Source organism: Lemur catta, chromosome 2 (genome assembly GCF_020740605.2).
Source record: "Lemur catta isolate mLemCat1 chromosome 2, mLemCat1.pri, whole genome shotgun sequence".
In the NCBI taxonomy this organism is placed as follows: domain Eukaryota; kingdom Metazoa; phylum Chordata; class Mammalia; order Primates; family Lemuridae; genus Lemur; species Lemur catta.
The window spans coordinates 23,563,776-23,584,562 of NC_059129.1; the positions used below are offsets into that span (position 1 = coordinate 23,563,776).

The following is a 20,787-nucleotide window of genomic DNA, read 5'->3' on the forward strand; positions in this document are numbered from 1 at the left end:
GGATTGGAAAGTGGGGAGCCTTTGGAGTTGTTCATTCCTCTTCCCTTCCCCCATCCCCATTCCTTCCTGCTCTTCAAAGATGGGTCAGGGCATCTCTGGATGTTACCTGTCTTTCTAAGTCATTGTCTACCTTGTAGGTTTGGGAATAAGCACAGGCAGTTCAGAGTCAACCTACATAGAAATTCCCTATCTATATCATAAGGAACTGTGCTTTATTAAAATCACTGGTTTTGATCATTGGCCTTTTCTGAAGAAGTATTAATATATCTAAAGTTATCTAATGTTAAAAATAGTGAAGGCCGCCCCATAACTCCTGCTTCCAGCATGGAGGCTGGAGGGTCCCTCCAAGAGGGCCTGTGCTTTCCTTCATTGAGTTGAGAGGGAAAATACGCTGAAGGGCTGTGACTCAGTTTCATTGGGGGAGAGCAGGAAGTCACTGCTCTGTGAAAAAACCTGCCAATGATTTTTTAAATTATTTCACGTGAATAGCAAAACTACTCAGAGGAACAAGCAAATAGCTATGGGAAGAAAGAAATTCAACATGGATCCCAAAAAGGTAAGAGAATGCTTTGTTTTTTGGAATGCATGCAGGAGATTTATTGATTAATTTTTAATGGCTGTCTCCCTTTTGGACAGAAGTGGTCATATCACCTCATAAAAAGAATGGGTGTTGATGTTACATTTGTTAGAAAAAGGGCTGCCCATTCATGGGTGAAGTGAAGTATCCTCTTGGGCTGGCGCCCTGGTGGGAAAGGCTTTTTTTCTCAGTGTGAACTTGTGCATGAGGAAAGGGCCTCACAGGAGCCCGTGAACAACTCATGCAGGCCCAGCATGGAGCCAGGCAGAGCCCTTGCTGTCAAGTTTATTTCCCTTTGTCTTCCTTCTTGAGCTGGGCCCTATAGCTGGGGAATCACATGATTAGTAAGCGGCAAAGATAGGAGTGGAATCCAGGTGTACAGAGTTTATAGACTTTTACCATCTGGATAGGTTAAATGGTGTAAATAAGAGGACTTTATTCCTTTCATTCACCTTAAAAAGAAGGTATCTATATGAAATCTCCCGAGATTTAAGCTAACATCTTGCTCTTTCCTCAAGTGGGATTTTTTTTTTGGGGAGACAGAGTCTGGCTCTGTTGCCGTGCTAGAGTGCAGTGGTGTCATCATAGCTCACTGCAACCTTAAACTGCTGGGCTCAAGTGATCCTCCTGCCTCAGCCTCCCAAGTAGCTGGGACTACTGGCGCACAGCACCATGCCTGGCTAATTTTTCTATCTTTTGTAGCGATGGGGTCTTGCTTTTGCTCAGGCTGGTCTTGAACTGCTGGCCTCAAGCAATCCTCCTGCCTCAGCCTCCTAAAGTGCTGAGATTATAGGCATGAGCCACTGTGCCTGGCCTCAAGTTGGATTTTTTAGGAAAACATCTGAGAACAGTGAAACCTGAAACATGTAACTTCTTGTTTTTGAGATTGAAGTAAAGGCTTTGGCAGAATGTATGAAGGTTTTTGGAAAACATGACTCGGTTGTAACATCATTTTCATTCAGGTAGAGAAAAAGTTAGGAAGGGTAGAACTGAGTCTTTAGGGTCTAGGAGAGGGACGATGTGTCCATGGAAAGGTCTTCTAGCTGCAGAGCTGGTTTACTTCATTCCTTATGGTCTTTAATCAGTGTTCATTTTTAACAGTTTCCTTGTTTTTCTGACATTGAGCCTCTCTGCCAATTAATTATTTGTTCATCCAATAAATGTTTATTGATTGCAGGAATTACATTTTACAAGGTTTAAGATCTGTAAACTTACATTTATAAGTGCAAGTGCAGTTAAAAATGATACTTAAAGAGATGTGTATCGTTACTCCCTGTTCACCATTTGCAGATTTGGATTTTCTTAAGGTCTAGCACATCTGCAGCTGGAAGAGGGTTTTTGTTTAATTTGAACACTCTAGCCACTGTGAAATTTTTCCTGTTGCTTTCTAATTCTCTGCCTATGGGGCATAAATCAACTCCAGAATGGAATGAGTCACTTTTGTGAATTTGGTGTAATGAGTTGACATTTGAGGTTAGTTACAGTTTTTTTTTTCTTTTGGAGTTCAGTCTACAGAGTTATCAGCAGATTCAATAAGCATTGGAAGCATCTCAGGATACTTTACAGAAGTGGAAGTTTTCAAAACTGGACCTTGTTTTTTTTTTTTTTTTTTGAGACAGTCTCACTCTGGTGCCCGGGCTAGAGTGCCATGGTGTCAGCCTAGTTCACAGCAACGTCAAACTCCTGGGCTCAAGCAATCCTTCTGCCTCAGCCTCCCAAGTAGCTGGGACTACAGGCATTTGCCACCATGCCCAGCTAATTTTTCTATATATATATTTAGCTGTCCATATAATTTCTTTCTATTTTTAGTAGAGACGGGGTCTCACTCTTGCTCAGGCTGGTCTCGAACTCCTGAGCTCAAAACAATCTGCCCGCCTTGGCCTCCCAGAGTGCTAGGATTACAGGCTTGAGTCACCGCGCCTGGCCTTGGACCTTGTGTTTTAAAGGGACCCAAGTGCAGCATAAGAACACCAATAAGTTCATGGATAAATTCTAATCTCATGAAATAGAAACAACTACTTATTTTTTTAAGTATGTTACCACTATGCATCAGATTTTAGCTCTGTGAGCATGAATTTACCCTCATGCTTGTGAAGTCCTCTCTGACAAGCTCTTGCCCATCTTATTTAAATGTATTTTGTGTCAGATTTACAGTAATAAGGGCTGACATTGAGAACTTAACTATTTGCCAGGAACCATGATAAGGAAGCACTTTACTTTAATCCTTACCTTGTAAGGGTAGGGGCTTTCATTTTCATTCCTGTTTCACAGTTGGGGTATGAGGCACAGGGCAACTAAGGAACTCAATACCATCCTGAGCAAGGAACCTGGCTCCAGGACTTGCACTGTAACTACTGCTCTCTGTGAACTGGGCAGGAGCCTCTGGGGTGGGTTGGTAGGTAGCCTTGAGCCCAGCCTGGACAGTCCCAGACCACTAGTCACCCATGTGGTGTCTTCCTCACCACGTCTGAGGAAGTAGCTGTTTAATCTGCTTTGCCTGGACTATGGCAAATTGCTCAGGAGGCTTCATTTTTCATTCCTCTTCACCTAAAAAATTCTTTTTATATTAATTACTGGTTCTGTCCGACAACTTATTTGTAATTATGTTGCTTGATAAAAGCAGATGGCACATTTAGTTTGCATGTGGCCTTTTACTGGGAAGAAATTAACAAAATTTCTTGGTTTTGTAGAATTGGACCTAGCACTTTTCTTTGTTAGTCCCTAAAAGAAAGAAAATAAACGGGATCAATTGAAGAAAGAAACGAATAACAAAAACACGTATAAGAAAGAACTGCTACAGGAAGTGAGAGCAGCTTCAGAGTTCAGCAAGCTCAGAGGAGGCAGATTTGAGGAATAAGACTTTAGTAGGGATATTGACACTGTTCACCCTTTGCTGAACTTGGGCAAAGCAGTGGTGTGTGCCCCCAGATGGGAAAAGCAGGAGGGAGCACTTAGTCCATGAAAGCAGGCAGCATAGCATCCTAGTGGGCTGACAGCACTAAGAAGAAGGAGAAAGACCCACTCCTAGAGACTAGCTGTTGGCACCCTGCACCTGGCTGCCTAACCTGCTCCTGTGCCACATTGCTGGAGGCAGCTGCAGTGAAACCCAGAAGGAGGCCTCATTCTGTTGGGCCAACAGTGACTTTTAAATACACAGATGAACACCCAGCCAGGCAAGTACCACCAAACATTGGAGGAAACCAACACTGTGAGAGAGACATGAATCTGGACAAACAGAAGAACTAATGCTGGAAGAAATACACAAAACAGAAACAAAAGAAGGACACTTTTTAAAGTAGGATGTTTGTATTATAAATATCATCAAAGGGTTATGATAGGATGTATCTTATCCATGATACAAACATGTGGCTGTGAAAAAGAACTTTGGAAATGCAAAATAGGAATGTCACATAATAACTTGAGCACTGGGCTGTACCAGAGAGAAGACATGGCTGAAGAGTGGATTAGTGTGCTAGAAGAGAGAGAGAGAGAGAGAGGAAGAATTCTTAAATGGTTTTGCACAGCACTGCAACAAGACATGGAAGGTGGGTCCAGCAGCCCCAATTTCGTCTGATAGAATTCTCAGGAGAGAATGGAAAATGGAGGAAATTTCAAGGAAATTTTGGAATATTTTAGAGCTAGACTAAGAGAAAATCCTTAGATCCAAAAGCCCCACCAAATGACAAGCAGGATAAATTTTTAAAAGACCTACAGATACAGCAGGACGCAATGGCTCACACCTGTAGTCTTAGCACTCTGGGAGGCCAAGGCGGGAAGATTGCTTGAGGCCAGGAGTTTGAGACCTGCCTGAGCAAAAGCAAGACCTAGTCTCTACCAAAAAAAAGAAAACCAGACGTGGTAGCTCATGCCTGTAGTCCCAGCTACTTGGGAGGCTGAGGCAGGAGGATTGCTTGAGCCCAGGAGTTTGAGGCTGCAGTGAGCTGTGATGATACCACTGCACTGCACTCTAGCCTGAGTGAAGAGTGAGACCCTATCTCAAAAAAAAAAAAAAAAAAAAAAAATCCAAAAAGATCTATATATAGATGCATCAAGTAAAATATCATAAAACTTGAGAATAAGGAGAAATTCATTAAATTTTCTAGGAAGGAAAGACTAGATTACCTAAGAAGAAATGAGAATCACAACAAGCTTATTGTCAGAGACACACCAGATCAAAGATAGTAGGGAAACAGTATCTCCTAAGGTCTGAGGAAAAATTATTTAAGACCCAGAATTCTGTCTATCCAGACTGTCACTCACAAGAGATGGTAAGTAAAGCCATGTTCAGATGTACAGGGACTCAAAAAGTTAACCACCAGGACTTTCTTTGATCTGTAGTAATTGAGAGATTGGAGCATTGTACCTCAAAACAAGAAATGAATCCACAGAATAAAAAAGGAAAGACATACAAAGAAACCAGCAAAGCTTATGTAAGTCTAAATGAGAAGTTGATTGTTTAAAAAATATTTTTTTAGCTGGACACAGTGGCACATGCCTGTAGTCCCAGCTCCTTTGGAGGCTGAGGCAGGCAGATTGGTTAAGGATAGGCTGGGCAATGTATAATGAGAACTCTCTCTAAAAAAAATTTTTTTAAATATTTTTTAAAGTCTCAGTTTATCTCAATATATAAGAAGCAAAGGGGAAAGGAAGGAGGGAAGTAATAGTTGGCTAAGGTTTTCTAGATGTTGATAGATAAATATGTTTAAATATTTGTTAAAATTTTAAGAGTAACAATGAAAGATAGGAATAAAATAGGATTTCTAAAATTGGAACACTGGCCTTCTTTTGTGAATATTTACCAAGCGTATATTAGTATCCTAGGGCTACTGTAACAAATGACCACAAACTAGGTGGCTTAAAACAACAGAAATCTATTATCTCATGGTCAGGAGGCTTAGAAGTTCAAGGTCACCTCTGAGGGAGACTCCCTTCCATGCCTGGTCTCCTGGCTTCTGGTGGCTGTTGGCAGTCTGGTGCTCCTTGGCTGTGGTTGCATCACTCCAGCCTGCCTCCGTCATCACATGGCCTTCCCCTGTCTGTCTCTCTTGAGGACACATGCCACTGGGCTCACAGCAGGCCTGCTCTGTGTCCTCTTCCCCCTCAGCTTTTCTCTGTCTCACCTCCCATGTGCAATTCCTTTCTTAATCATAACTGGTCTCTTAGCCTCTGACTTTTGACTCCATTTTCTCTTGGGGTTTCTGGCCTGAACTTACCCAGTGACTCTGTTTTCCACAACCAGGGTCTCAGTCTCTGGCAAAGGAAGCTGGAGCTTTGTTAGGGCCTCCTCTGCCTTCGTTATGTGACCTTTGTAAGCACAGAAGAAATCACTTTTGTCCTGAGCCCGTTTGCTTTTCTCAGATCTCTATAGGTTGTTTCATATCACTCTACCAAAAACGTCCTGATTTTTTGAGAGTCTTGAACTTATGGGCAGGTCATAAACGTCCAGAAGAGGTCACAAAAGCCTCATCCCTAAGCCCATTCAGTATGGGGGGCTTCGGCTGACAGTGGCCAGGGCCTTAGCTGTGCATGGTCGGGCCTCCAGCCTTGTGACTGCAGAGATTGCAGGACCACCAGTGATCCCTGAGGGCAGCCCTATCTCTCCCTGCCCACCTCTAGCCACTGGCTTCTCAACTTGCTTCACTTGTTTCCTCATATAAAGTGAACAGCAAAGCACCAGTGTGGTCATTCCTGTCCCAGCCTTTGTTTTCAGGGAACTTGGGCTGGGACAGGCATATTTTAGGATTAGAACTTTGTTGTTACAGCATATGCATGTCTTGAGATTTAGATGGTACCCATTTAAATTCCCACCATAAATATATGAGAATTAGTTTAGGATTGTCAGACTTCTTAATTTGTTTTGGAGAATAACATACAGCATGGCACACAGATTTCAAATGTACAGTTTAAAGAATCTTTTACAAATTAACATACTCATATAACTGCAACCCAGAATTAAGACATAGTTATAGAACATTACAGGGCACCTTTTCCTCCTAATGAGTTCATTTGCCAAGGTAACCAATATTCTATCACCATAAATTAGTTTTGCCTTTTTAAAACCTTGTATGAATGGAATTAAAACATACTAGTCTGGCTGGGTGTGGTGGCTCAAGCCTGTAATCCTGGCACTCTGGGAGGCCGAGGCGGGCAGATTGTTTGAGCTCAGGAGTTCGAGACCAGCCTGAGCAAGAGTGAGACCCCGTCTCTACTAAAAATAGAAAGAAATTATATGGACAGCTGAAAATATATATAGAAAAAAATTAGCTGGGCATGGTGGTGCATGCCTGTAGTCCCAGCTACTCGGGAGGCTGAGGCAGGAGGATTGCTTGAGCCCAGGAGTTTGAGGTTGCTGTGAGCTAGGCTGATGCCATTGCACTCTAGCCTGGGCAACAGAGTGAAACTCTGTCTCAAAAAAAAAAAAAAAGTACTAGTCTGAGTCATCTTTTAGTCCTTATTATGTCTGTGAGATTGATTCATGCCATTAAGTGTGCATTCCATTTCATTGCATGTAGTCTTCCATCATATGAATATACCAGAATGGATTATTTGTTCTCTTATTGACTGACTGTTGGGTTGTTTCCAGTGTTTGGAAATTGTAAATAAGGCTGCTATAGATGTTCATATATTTTAAAAATGGAAAATCTCCAGATGGACCCAGGGGGTATGAGGCAGCCCTGGTCTTAGGCACTGAGAATTTTAGCTGGAAGAGCCTCTCTGAATTTATAGAAATAGCCTTCTGGCAAATAAATTCCTGAATTCCTGATTATCTTACTAACATTGCCAACATGTGTTTTGAAACCAGCTCTGAGGCTATGTCAGGTAAATTTTTGCTGCCATTATATGTCTTTGGGACTTCCCAAGAGACAGAATGCAGCTGACTCAGGACAAGGGCAGCCCCTTGCCTTTTGAGATTGTCAGCTATGCGGTAGGCCCTTAAAGTGGGCAGCATGAGTTTTGACTGGCATAAGCTTGGTGGCACAGTGTTGTCAGTTAACATGTTTTCTGCCTCAGATAACAAAATCCAGTGGAAAGTAATTCACGCAATGGAGGTTCATCTTTTCACACAGCTGCTGTAGCAGTAGGTGGCTCCCAAGTGGCAGGAGTGAGGACCCTGGTGCTCATCTTGGCCTTTCCCTTGTAAGATGGCCACTTGGCTCTGGTCATCCATCTGTATTTAAGGCAGGAAGGAGGAGGAGGAGCAATGTCTGCTCAGGAGTTGCCATTTCCTAGGTGTTTCTGTCTGTCTGGCCAGATCTGTATCACAAGATCATTTCTAGTTCCAAGGGAGGCTTCAAATCTGATGATTTAGTGAAGGATGGCAGAGAAAAAGGAGGTTGGGTTGGCCAACCAGCAGCATCTATAACATACAGTGTGTTCCTCCCAGACACAAGGCAGATCATTTTCCTAAGTTTGGGAAATCTGATATTACTGTTATGTCTACCTTTATAATTTCTAATAAGCACTTATAATGGTTTGTTCAGTAACCCATTTATTTGTCTTTTAACCTGTTAACTTGCCAGGAGGAATAACTGGGCTTTCCTTTGACAGATAAAATGTAGTATAGTGTTGTGAAAATCAGATTGTGCAATTGTATGGGTCTCTCTGGTATTATTTTTGCTGTGTCCCAACCAGTAAGGTCATTACACTGAGTGTATTTCTGTCTTTGAAAAATGAGTTTGAGTGACCCTCCTAACCAGTGCTTCCTTTCTAATGTTCTGCTTCAGGGAATTCAGTTTCTAATAGAAAATGACCTGCTACAGAGTTCCCCAGAAGACGTCGCCCAGTTCCTTTATAAAGGAGAAGGCCTAAATAAGACTGTCATTGGGGACTATCTGGGGGAAAGGTAAGTTGAAGGAGGATGAGCAGCTCTACATGGGCCCACCCAGACCTGCAGCCTGGCCCGGGCTCATGTTCCTCTTTAGGGGCTCTTACAGCCTACGGGCATGACACAGCCGTGGGCTGTCGGTAGGCTATTGGGGTGCACGTGCTCCTCCCCAGTGTAGTCACTTCCTCCCCTGAGTCTGTGTGAGGAGAGAGAGGTGTTAGGGTATTCTGGGGCCAGGTGTGAGATCTGTGTTCCTCTGGAATCCTTTATTCAGGGAACCATGACAGAACCCACAATGCCATGCCTCTTTCTCCCGTTCTTGGAAAGCAACTTAATTATCTTTTGTTTTGCCCAGAAATACACTAGATTTCTTAGTAGTTTTCTTTCCCTTATTACTTGGGGTATGAGTAAAGGTGTAAAATTATCATTTTTTTTAAAACGAAAAGCAGCAGGTCAGATTTATTTCCTCAACCTTCTCCACTGTAAGTCCATTTACTGTGGTTAGCAGAGGTTAGGGCAAGAATGCTAAGGCAGCACATCCCTGAATGTGCCAAAATAGACTTTGTCAAGGACAAAAAGAGAGTGTTTTTAAACAAAAGCCCAAGAGTTGCTAAATTAGGGTGATTTCTGTTTCTAGCTTTATATTGAAAATACTTGATCAAAAGTGGGACACTTCCCAACTCATTCTGTAAGGCCAGTTCTACCAGATATCAAAGCAGACAAAGGTATCACAAGAAAACTATAAACCAATAAAAAAAACTCAACAAATTAGTAGCAAATTAAATCCAACAATACATAAAAAGGATTATCTGAGTGGGATTTATCCCATGAATACAAGGTTACTTCAACATACAAAAGTCAATTAAAGTAATATATTATAGCAGTAGAATAAAAGGCAAAATCCACATGATCATTCTAATAAATGCAAGAAAAGCATTTGTCAGAATTCAACACTGCTTCATTATAAAAGACTCAAAAAACTAGGACTAGAAGGGAACTTTTTCAACATGATGGGGCGGGCACCTATGAAAAACCCACAACAGAACATCTTATTTAATGGTGGCAGACTGGTTTCCCCCTAAGAGCAAGATGAGGCTGTCTGTTCTCCCTACTGCTGTTCAGTCTGGTGCTGGCACTTCTCGCCAGGGCAGTTAGGTAAGAAAATGAAAGTAAAGACATCCAAATTAGAAAGGAAAAAATAAAACTATATTTGCAGATGACATGATCATGTATGTAGAAAATCCTAAGAAATCACCAAAAACTATTAGAAATAATAAACAAGTTCAGTAAGGTTGCAGGATACAAGAGCAATATACAAAGTTCAGTTGTATTTTTATATAGTATGGTAACAATAGGTGAACTGAAAAGGATATTAAGAAGATAGCTCCATTAAAAAGAATAAAATACTTAGGAATAAATTTAACAGAAGTGCAAAATTTTTACTCTGAAAACTACAAAGCATTGTTGACAAAAATTAAAAGACCTAAATAAATGGAAAGATATCCCATGTTCATGGATTAGAAGACTTGTTGCTAAGATGGCAGTACTTCCCACATTGATCTATAGATTTCTACAGATTTAATGCACTCCTTATCAAAATCCCAGCTGACTTCTTTGCAGAAGTTGACAAGCCCATCCTAAAATTAATTTGGAAATTCAAGGACTCCAGAATAGCCACAACAGTCTTAAAAAGAACAAAAGTTGGAGAACTCACACTTCCCAATTACAAAATAGACTAAAGTACACTAATCAAGACAGTGTAGGACAATTATACGGATAGATATATAGATCATGGAATAAAATTTCTAATCCAGGCTGGGCACAGTGGCTCACACTGGTAATCCTAGCACTGTGGGAGGCCCAGAGGATTGCTTGAGCTCAGGAGTCCAAGACCAGCCTGAGCAACAGCAAGACCCCATCTCCACTAAAAATAGAAAAAATTATCCAGGCCATGGTAGTGCATGCCTGTAGTCTCAGCTACTTGGGAGGCTGAGGCAGGGAGGGTTGCTTGCACCCAGGAGTTTGAGGTTGCAGTGAGCTATGATGATACCACTGCACTCTAGCTGGGGCGACAGAGTGAGACTCTGTCTCCAAAAAAAATTGTGAATCCAGAAATAAACCTTCACATTTACTGTGAAATGATTTTCAGCAAGAGTGCCAAGATAATTCAGTGGGGGAAAGAATAATCTTTTCAATAAATTTTGGTGGGGCAACTGGAAATCCACATGCGAAAGAATGGAATTGAACCTCTTACCATGTACAAAAATTAAAATGGAGCAGCGACCTAAATGTAAGAACTTAAAACTATAAGATATTTAGAGGAAAACACAGGGGTAAATCTTTGTGATCTTGAAATAGGCAAACATTTCTTAGATACAATATCAAAAACACAAACAACAAATGAAAAAGGTAAACTGGATATTATCAAAATTAAATATTTTGTGCTTCAGAGGATACCATCAAGAAAATGAAAAGATGAACCACAGAACATGAGAAAATATTTGTAAATCATATATAAACCTGATAAGGACTTATATCTAGAATATATAAAGAACTCTTACAACTAGGAGCAAAAATAAAAGTAACTCAGTTATATTAATAAAATGGACAAAGGATCTGAATAGACATTTCTCTAAAGAAGATATACAAATGGCCAAAAACACACGAAAAAGTGCTCAAAGTAATTAATCATCAGGGAAATGCAAATCAAAACCACAGTGAGATACCCCTTCACAGCCATTATGATGGCTATAATAAACACATCATAAATGTCAGCAAGGATGTGGAGAAATCGAACTCTTATACATTGCTGATGAGATGTAAATGGGTACTTTGGAAATAAGTTTGGCATTTCCTCAAAATGCTAAATAAACTTACCATGTAACCCAGTAATTCCACTCATAGGTATTTACCCAAGAGAAATAAAAATGTGTGGTCATGGAAAGACCCGTGCATGAATGTTCCTAGCTACATTATTCAAATGGGATATGTTTTTCTTTTAAAATAATTGAGATAATGTGCATTGGGCTTAAAACTTACTTCTTTTCTTTCCCAGGGATGAATTTAATATTAAAGTTCTTCAAGCTTTTGTAGAACTCCATGAGTTTGCCGATCTCAACCTCGTACAAGCCTTAAGGTTAGCGTTTGGTTGTATGTGGAGTGTGGACCAGATGGGGAAGGCCAGAAAATTGCTACCTCATCAGTAGTGATTGTTAATTCACTCTAGACAGCTCCGGAGGAGCTGTGGGAATCTCTGTAGAGGCTGGCTCCTTGTTCCAGATGATGCCGTTAATGTTGTGGGACATTCAGCGGCCCTAGACAGAAAGCAAGACACACGCTCAAGGATAGGTGTCATACTTTCCCCATTATGACCGCTGGTTCTGCCTTCCATTCACAGTTTCCTTTTTTCATCTTTAATGATATTTGGCAGCTGCGTGCATGCTTTTTTCCCATGCTCTGTACGGTGTGGCTTCAGCTCTGTGCAGACCCACTTCCTGCCAGATTTGGCTTCAAGTACCAAGTGTATGGTTGCCCCAAGTGTGTGAGGGAGGCTGTAGACTTCCCACCATAGGAGGCCACCTCTAGTCCCATTTTGTCCAAGGAAAGCCAGCCTCCCTGTCTATCATCTGGGGTGGACGGAGGAGGATGGCCCTTAGACACCCTCCTGTGGCCCTGTTACGGCTTCCATGGTGCATTCCCTGGATACCGCTCAGGGTGCCGTTCCTGCACTACTGAAACAGTCTTCTTGTCTCCTTCCTTGGCATTCAGTGGGGCCTCCTGGGCTCTTCGTCTGTTCCGGTCTTGATCCTGGGCTATTACCCAGCAGCAACCAAGGCCTGGCTTAAGGGATGGGGGTAGGGGAGGAGCACGGCCTCTGTTGGGAGCCACCTCTGCCTTTTCTCTGGCTGAGGAAATCATGGCTGCCATGTCTAGTTAGTGGTCTCAGACCTTCTCCCCATACTCTGTTCTAGTTTACGTGGCCTTACCTCAGCTGCATACTGAAGTGTTGGCAGTGTTTCTGTGTGAACCTTGTGACATGCTCAGCAGCTCAGCCTGGGGCTGAATGGGGCTGATAGTTAGCAACAGATGTGAAGCCTGCAGACATAATTCAAGTTTATCAGATTCAGTTTTTGAAAGCTGTACATCCAGGGAGAGGTGCAGGTTGGTGAGTCTGGGAGGTGTGTTCAGCATGGCCATTGTAGCTGTGATTCATTTCTTTTTGTCTCTTGGTCTCTGGCCCAGAGCCAAAGAAATTCCTAATAAATCCCACAGGTGTTGAAGTCTGGCGCAGCCCTGCAGTAGGTCAGGTGAGGGCAGGGGGGGTGGGGTGGGGGCCAGGTCCTCTAGTCTGAGGAGCTGCCCTAAGGATTTTGGCTTTTACTCTAAGGGAAATCTGTGAGGGGCAGAGGGCAGGCAGGCTGACTTAGAGCATATCACCTGCTGAGGGGTGCAGCAGTGGACAGGACCAGTGCTTTGCTGGTGAACATGGGGCAGAAAGAAGGAGAGTCAGGGATGGCCCTGGGGTTGGGTGACCCAAGAGAGCAGAGGATGGACAGCCATGTGGAGTTGGAAGGCTGTTGATGCAGTAGGCCAAGGAGATGGATCCTGGCTGAGGGCGTCCTGAATATGGCTGGAATCCTAGGAAGAGAGAGGGAGGGACGTTAGGGAGTGGCCCCATTTAAGGGACCTGTAGAGGAGCAAGAGCCCCAGCAGTGGTGAGAGCATGTCCTCTCATCTGATCGCTGGTAGCATCCGTATTTTAATACTGCAGACAGCCCAGAAACTTAATTGGAGCCCTTAGGTCTACGCTGAGCCCCAGTCCTTGTGCTAAATCTGCTGCAGCGTCAGTTGTTACGGAGAAGCTAGTGTGTGAGGTCGTGGCTGGCCATGGGGACCAGCAGGGAATAAGACAGCCTGCAGCCCCTGCCCTAGAGCTCCCAGCCAGGGAGTGGCAGGCAGTGGATGGAGGGACTTGGTGGTGGTGGGTGACAGAGAAGGGGGCTGGGGATTGTAGTTCTAGGCAGGGCAGCCCCAGGAGACCTTGGTGAGCAGGGGCTATCTGAGGACGGGAGCATCTGCAGACTGGGTCTGAGATTGGGGTGTGTCTGCCCAGCAAGGCACCCGTCGGTATGGGTGGGGCCTCGGAAGCCATTCTGTCAACTATGGCTTTGCCCTGTGGGTGGGAGTCCTGAGAGGGGAACCATGGTCCTGTCAGGATTGCATGGTGTGGGGATGTGGCAGGGCTCTGGTGATCACCTGGCAGGAACAGATGGTGGTAGAGAAGTGCATGGGTCCTGGGCATTTATTTTAAGGTGGAAGCAACAGGCCTTTGCTGCTGAAATGGTTATAGTCACAAAAAAAGATGGGCAATCAGTAAATGCATCTTAGATTATTGAATGGAAGGAGACTGAGTCCTTCTTCTCCTTCCCAGCTCTGTGCCCCACCATCCCCCTACCAGAGCTGTACCCCAGGCTAGGAAGAAGTTGCCCTTTGTGCCATGAGGCTGGGTCGGTTCTCATGCACAGTCATTCCATGAGGTTTTTTTTTTCTCTGCAGGCAGTTCTTGTGGAGCTTCAGACTTCCGGGGGAGGCTCAGAAAATCGATCGCATGATGGAGGCTTTCGCTTCTCGCTACTGCCTGTGCAACCCTGGGGTCTTCCAGTCCACAGGTCAGTGCAGAGCTTGAGCTCGGGCCCCTCATTGGCCAAAGCCTCAGGGTCTGGAAGAGGGGTCCTCCTGCAGGCACAGTCCTAGCATGTGTTCCCAGGGACCTGCCTTCCCCTAAGTGGGACAGGCCTGCCTATGGCCACTCGCTGGACCTGCTCACACTTACAGGAAGCTGCCACTTCAGAGGATGGGCCTGTGGGATCAGGTGCCTCCTGCCAGGTGTCCTTAGTCGGGTGTACCCACAACACACATGGGTTTCCACACCCTCTACGTGTGGCTGAGCCTCCTGCTGTCTTCCTCTGTGTTGTAGACACATGTTATGTGCTGTCGTTTGCAATCATCATGCTCAACACCAGCCTGCACAACCACAACGTGCGTGACAAGCCCACGGCAGAGCGGTTCATAACCATGAACCGCGGCATCAATGAGGGCGGGGACCTCCCTGAGGAACTGCTGAGGGTGAGTTCCGACAGGAGCCTGCTTGTGAGCTGTGTCTCGGAAGGGGGTTTAATCTTCAGGATTATCAAATTCTATGAAAATTGGCAGCACCAGTCTGTTGGCTAAACACATCTTTCTGGAGTCTCCTTACCACCCTGGTTCTGCTGAGTTACAGACTAGTTCTGCGCCTGACAGAGAGAGAAAGGATGGGCCCTTCTCCTCTGTTTGAATTGCTGACTTTGCTGGTTTTTTCCTCCTTGCAGAATTTGTATGAAAGTATTAAGAATGAGCCATTTAAAATCCCAGAGGACGACGGGAATGACTTGACGCACACCTTCTTCAACCCTGACCGGGAAGGCTGGCTCCTGAAGCTGGGTGAGTGGCCTGGCTGAGCGGGACCCAGGCTGTGGCTCCTCAACCCACGGCAGCAGCCCCCAAGGGGTTCCTCCCAAGCTCATCATAGCAAATGCCCCTAACCACATGCAGAGACAATAAAAAGAAAATGCAGTTAAGCCAGAGTCCACTCTTGGTATCTCATGTCCCATAACTGCTGACCACTTCTCTGAACTGTAGCATCTCAGAGCGAGGCCACCCTCGCAGCGTCCATGGCAGGGAAAAATGCCTAGGCTGCACGACCCGTCCCAGAAAACTGCTAACTTAGTGTCCAGACAAATCCAGGGCAGTTTTCTGTACGAGAAGCAAGTGCATTTATCTCCAAAGAGCCTGTGTGCCTTTCTTGTGGTTTGGCGTGGCTGTGATTTCTGACGCGTGGTTTAAATGTGCCTTCTTGTTGTTTTCCTTCTGCCTGTGGCTCCCACCTTTCTGTTCTGTGATGGGCTGTCCCTGCTTGTCCTGCGTTAGGAGGTACGTACCCAGTGGCTTCCTGCCCCTCCCTCAGCGGCTCATTCCTCTCTCGGTTTCTCTCCCCCACGTTGGTCTGTGTGAAGCTCTGATCTGTGGCTGCCATTCATCCGATCCATTTGGCTTTGGACTTGCTGGGGTCAGCGTCGTGCACGGTGTGGTGAATGCAACACCCACCCCCAAGGGCAGGGCCGAGAGTGGCGGGGACCTGGAGTGCATGGGGACGCTGTGTGGGAACAGGCTTGCCCCCCTTGTCTTTAGGGTCTGCAGCAGCGAGAAAGCTGGTCACCAGCCCTGTCCCTGCGGCATCACCAGTCACCCCTCATACTAACCAGCCGTGCATGTTTGCACCCCCCCATGAAAAGACTGGGAATGTTCTAAAGGTTTCCTCACCATTGACAAGCTGGATGGCTTTTATACTTGATGGGCAATTTTAGGAATTTTTAGGGGTTATTTTGACTTGGGTGGGGGGAGATTTCTGTCTTACACTGACAGTAAAGATGTGGCAACTGTCTTTTGCTCAAGCACTTCTGAGAACAGATTGTTGCTATGTAGCATCTCAGACACAAGAACTTGAGAATTCTGGTGTTTTTTAATTTTACTGAGAGGGGAGGGGACATGGCATGATGATAATGTGATAGGCACAGTCCTCTTTAGCTGACGGGAAAGGGTGTGCCCCACGGCTCTGCCGTTCCCATGGGGGGTCTTCAACCCTCGCCATTGCTCTTTGTCGTTTTCTGGCTATGCTGATGTTTAGGGGAGTTCTGGATGTTTGGCTAAAAACCTAGTACCATGGCCTTGGACTTGGATGCCAGAGTGACCCTAGATCTACACCTTATTCAGATTTCGTCACAGCCGTGGGCCTGGACTGAGAGCAAGAGGAGGGATGCATCAGAACACTGGCAGTTGCACAAGGGCTGCAATAGGTGGGGTGTTTGCCAGATTCAGTGCCTCCCTTCTGTTTCCCACAGTGCTTGCAAGTGCCCCCTCGAGGGACAGTGACACTGTCAACCTGCTTGGCAGCTAGGGTGGCCTCAGTTTTGCCAGGGGAGGGGGCTGGCTGTAAAGACATAAATAAGTGAATGAAAGCAAAGCATGACAGAGCGTGTGTTGTCTAACCTACTCCTGGACGAGGGCAAGGAGCACGGCAGGAGCTGCTTCTGCACGGGGTGGGGGCAGCCTCAGCAAGCAGGGGCTGCTCTGTGGCACCAGCTCTCTTGGCCCCTCTCTTGCCCGGGCAGCTTCTATGTCCACTCTGCTCTCAGGAGTTAAGTCCAAGACCAAACGCTTGCAAGCTGTCACCATCCCTAGAGCAGGTTTCCCAGCTCTCTGGTGGGCTGGATTAACCAGTGCTGGGTTTTCTTTCCAGAGCCTCTGGGTACACAGAGATGCTTCTGCCCATGGGCCTCCTCCCAGCTGTGTGAAGGAGCCAAGTTGTTGGCACCGAGGCGCAGGCCCTGCCACTAGATGGCCAGGTGGTGTCGGTCCCCAAAGGGCCGGGAAGGTGGCAGAGGTACCACAAGCCAATTCTGAAGGCTCATTGGGTCAGCCCCCCAAGTGTGATCCTGCTCTGAGGTCACAGAGTCCCTCCCCAGCACAGGGCTAGCACAGCCAGGACACAGGGCCTTGGCTAGAGGCATGATTTGGGTGCAGAATCACGAATGTGTGTTTCCAAGCACCGACTCAGAAGTGTAATCCAGCTTTAATTGAATTCTTACTGTAAACTGAATTTTAGAGTAGGTGGTCTTTCTTTCTTTCTTTTTCTTTTCTTTTTTTTTTTTTTTAAGAGACAGTATCTCACTCTCACCCAGGCTGTACGCTGGAGTGTGGCAGCACCGTTGTAGCCTCCCAAGTGACTAGTGCTACAGGTGCATCATGCCTGGCTAATTTTCCTGTTTGATTTTGTTTTGTTTTAAGAGATGGGGGTCTCACTATGTTGCCCAGGCTGGTTTTAAACTTCTGGCCTCAAGTGATCCCCCTGCCTTGGCCTCCCAAAGTGCTGGGATTACAAGCATGAGCCATTGCGCCTGACCCTGCAGGTGGTCTTTTAAAAAGGCCTGAATGCTTTGCCAGAGCATAGGAACATTGTGGTGTGCACAGGTATGGCTTATGATTGTCAAGTAATTTAAGACACTGAGTTTTGACAATCAACTGTATTGTATACATAGGATGTGGTCAGAGTTGAGCTGAGAAACTGGAAGAGAAAAGGCATATGTAGGTCTGCCTGTTCATGCATATGTACATGTTGCACATGTGCACACACCTGGGAACAGCAATGAAAGTAGAGGGAAATTTACAAAGAGACGGTGGGTCTTATACCATTTAGGAGAAACCAGACTCCTGTCTGCAGGTGAGGGTGTTGTGTGGTGTGGCCAGAAACACGTGTGAACAGAACCTGCTGTGGCTCTGGGACCAAGGGCCTCCCCCTGGCCCTGCTGGGCCCACGTCTGAGCTGAGAGGCTGCCTGGGCTGTGCGGCGACCTAGATGACACACCTTAGTCTGGGCATCTGCAGCCCCATCCTGTGCGGCTCCCCTGGCCCCAAGGACTGGACAGGGGTTGGGCTTTTCAGACATGCTGCTGACTCCGGTGCAATGCCAGACCCGAGCCCAGGATGGGAGATGGGAGGCCTTTCTGGGAAATGCCCTTGCGGTGGGGCCAGGCCGCGTAGAGGTGAGCAGAATGCGCAGACCAGCCCTTAATCATCCACCATGAAAGCATGAAAGAGAAGAGCAGGTGCTGGACAGAGACAGGGGGCTGTCTGGGGCTCTTGGCCAGATGTTCTGAGAACTTGAGACTGTCCATAGAGTATGGATCTCATTTGAGCACAGTAGGGCCCTTTGGGGGCTTCAAGCAGAGAGACGTCAATGCATGCTTTTCAAAAGATGTCTCTGCTGTTTGGAGGACAGTGGCCTGGGCACCAGCACAGCTGGAGAAGGGCCTGCTCTGGAAGTCTCTGGAAAGAGGCAGAGGTCATGGTGACGGATGTCAGGGTGGTGGAGGTTGCTGTCAGCTGATTCTACTGTAGCATCTCGGGGCTGGGGGCAAGTGCCTGGAAAGAATTAGCATTGTCCTCCTGTTCCCATGGTCTTAGGGGGATGTAGAATGCCTCTCTCTGTCCCCATGTCCCTCATGTCACTGGAGAACTTTGGGACAAGTCAAAGTTGCCCAGAGGGTCTCTTCCTACCCCTAAACTGGACCTCCCTGTTATGCTCCTGCAGACCTGGGAGAATTCATGGCCAAGGGCTGGCATGAATCATGAAGCCCAAAATGAGACCAGGGACACTGGTGCCCCTGGGAGCTGTAGGCCTTGCGTGCCCAGGCTGTGTTAGGTCTCCAAGGGAATGAATAGGATGGGCCCCATGCCATGGGGAGCAGAGGGTTCCAGTGGTGAAGCTGCACACGGGTTTGGGGAGCCGGAGCCCAGGCCAGAGGTCAGGAAAGATGTTGGCAAGAAGGAATTTTGCTCCAGGCTGGAGGAGTGTCCTGAACAAAGGCCTTGTGGCATGAAGGCATGAGCTAGGGGGCTCAGGGAGCGTCTGAGGGCCGGGGAGATGCAATGGCAATCTCTGGAGGGACATGGTCAGATGGGTGTTTGGACAGACCCTCTGATAGGTGGGGTGGGAGGCTGGTGAGGATGGAGCCACATGGCAGGTCTGTCTGGGGAGAAGGAGGGACAGCTGGACGTGCTTTGGTGGTGGTGGCCTATAGTAGGCTGCCTTAGGCCATCAGAGGGGCTGAGGAGTGCGGCAGGGTAAGAGGGCCCCAGACAGCTGCAGAGATGTACCTCCACACTCCAACACCGCCGGGGCAGGGCCACTTCCCTCCTGCAGCTGGTTGTGTCCTCACCCTGGGTCTCTGCAAACCAGAGCCCAGGCAGAGGCCAGGGAAGCCCCCACCTGAACCCTGGGGACATCCAGCTTCCAGGGATTATGCCCAGCACCCCTCACGTTTCCTGGTGACTGGCACAGCCCTTCTGCTACCCTGTCTTCATGCCCCAGCTCCTGCACCAGCCTCCATGCGGGGAGGGACTCTGACCCACGGCCCCCGAGGGCTCCTCTCCTGCTTGTGTGTTGTAGAGGAAGCCACTGTGGAAACCGTGAGGCAGGAGAGCCGCCTCTTACCTAGTATCCAGACAGCACTTGGATTTGTTGCCATGAGCATGTTTTTCTCTTTGAATTATTTAAATAAATCAAAACTTCATGTCAGAAGCAAGGGCTAGCAGTTGAAGTCAGTTTGACTGTCTCTGAATATTTAAGGGTAAAAGAGATTTCCTTTGCTGCAGTAAACGGAGAGTAGGTACAGATGATTTGTGTATGTGTGTGTGTATGTACACGTGTGTTCCAGATCTTGTTAAAAGATTAATTCAATCTTATAATTCCCTGGGCCTAGGGGTAATTGATTTTGATGGATCCCAGGGCCGCCCAAAGCACTCAGTAATGTGATAACCACCCTGACGTAACAGGATTAAGCCCTAGATGGACCCGGGTGAGCCGGCACTGACTTCATCATGTTGTCATTTCATGTGGGGAAATTACGCCCATCCACTACAACTAACCCTTCCAGGAAGCAGATTTGAAAAGCGATTGTGTCACCGAGGGTGCCCCACGGTGCTGTGAGGGGGCACCTGTGCGGGCCTGGGTGGGGGTGCATGCGGGGCCCACTCAACAGCCAGGCCTCACAGTTCATCCGGGACTTTGCTGACTGCGGTCAGAGCATCGAAGGATACTTATGCAAGCTTGGCTCCTGGTGGCCTTTCTGAAAATGCAATAGTTTGTGTAGGTCCTGGGCCCCCTTCTGGGCCCTCAGGCCCTTGCAGCACAGAGCTCCCGACTCATGAGGCCCTTCTGCTTCTAGGAGGGCGCGTGAAGACCTGGAAGCGCCGGTGGTTCATCCTGACAGACAACTGCCTCTATTACTTTGAATACACAACAGTAAGTAAGGGCCGGCCTGCCTGGTCCTCCTCCTAACCAGAGCCACCCCTGTGCTGGGGGACCCTCAGGCCAGTGACCCGCAGTGGGTCCAGCAGTGCACCTTTCTTTTGCAGGATAAGGAGCCCAGGGGAATCATCCCGTTGGAAAATCTCAGCATCAGGGAGGTGGAAGACCCCCGGAAACCTGTAAGCTGCTTCGTTTTGCAACTTCTCTCCTTTCAACCAACTGGGACCCACACTCACTGGCTGCACGACAACCTTCCCCTAGAGCCCCTGTGACGGCCTCTCCTCTCTTTCTTTCTCCACCAGAACTGTTTTGAGCTTTATAATCCAAGCCACAAAGGGCAGGTCATCAAAGCTTGTAAGACGGAAGCAGATGGCCGCGTGGTGGAGGGGAACCATGTGGTGTACCGGATCTCCGCCCCCAGTCCTGAGGAGAAGGAGGAGTGGATGAAATCTATCAGGTGAGTGCAGGGCCTCGGCACAG

At 46.7% G+C, this 20,787-nt stretch overlaps 1 protein-coding gene across 2 annotated transcripts in view; it reads left to right on the forward strand.

The window, feature by feature from the left end:
- Nucleotides 1-20,787, forward strand: part of CYTH3 (cytohesin 3) — a 102,917-nt gene that overhangs the window by 78,639 nt on the left and 3,491 nt on the right. For both annotated transcript variants that reach the window (XM_045541295.1, XM_045541294.1), the window contains exons 4-12: nt 490-556; nt 8,302-8,420; nt 11,458-11,538; nt 13,959-14,071; nt 14,380-14,528; nt 14,771-14,882; nt 20,225-20,301; nt 20,415-20,486; nt 20,610-20,764. In XM_045541295.1, coding sequence (XP_045397251.1) covers nt 490-556; nt 8,302-8,420; nt 11,458-11,538; nt 13,959-14,071; nt 14,380-14,528; nt 14,771-14,882; nt 20,225-20,301; nt 20,415-20,486; nt 20,610-20,764 — 945 coding nt within the window. The remainder of the gene's footprint in view (nt 1-489; nt 557-8,301; nt 8,421-11,457; nt 11,539-13,958; nt 14,072-14,379; nt 14,529-14,770; nt 14,883-20,224; nt 20,302-20,414; nt 20,487-20,609; nt 20,765-20,787) is intronic.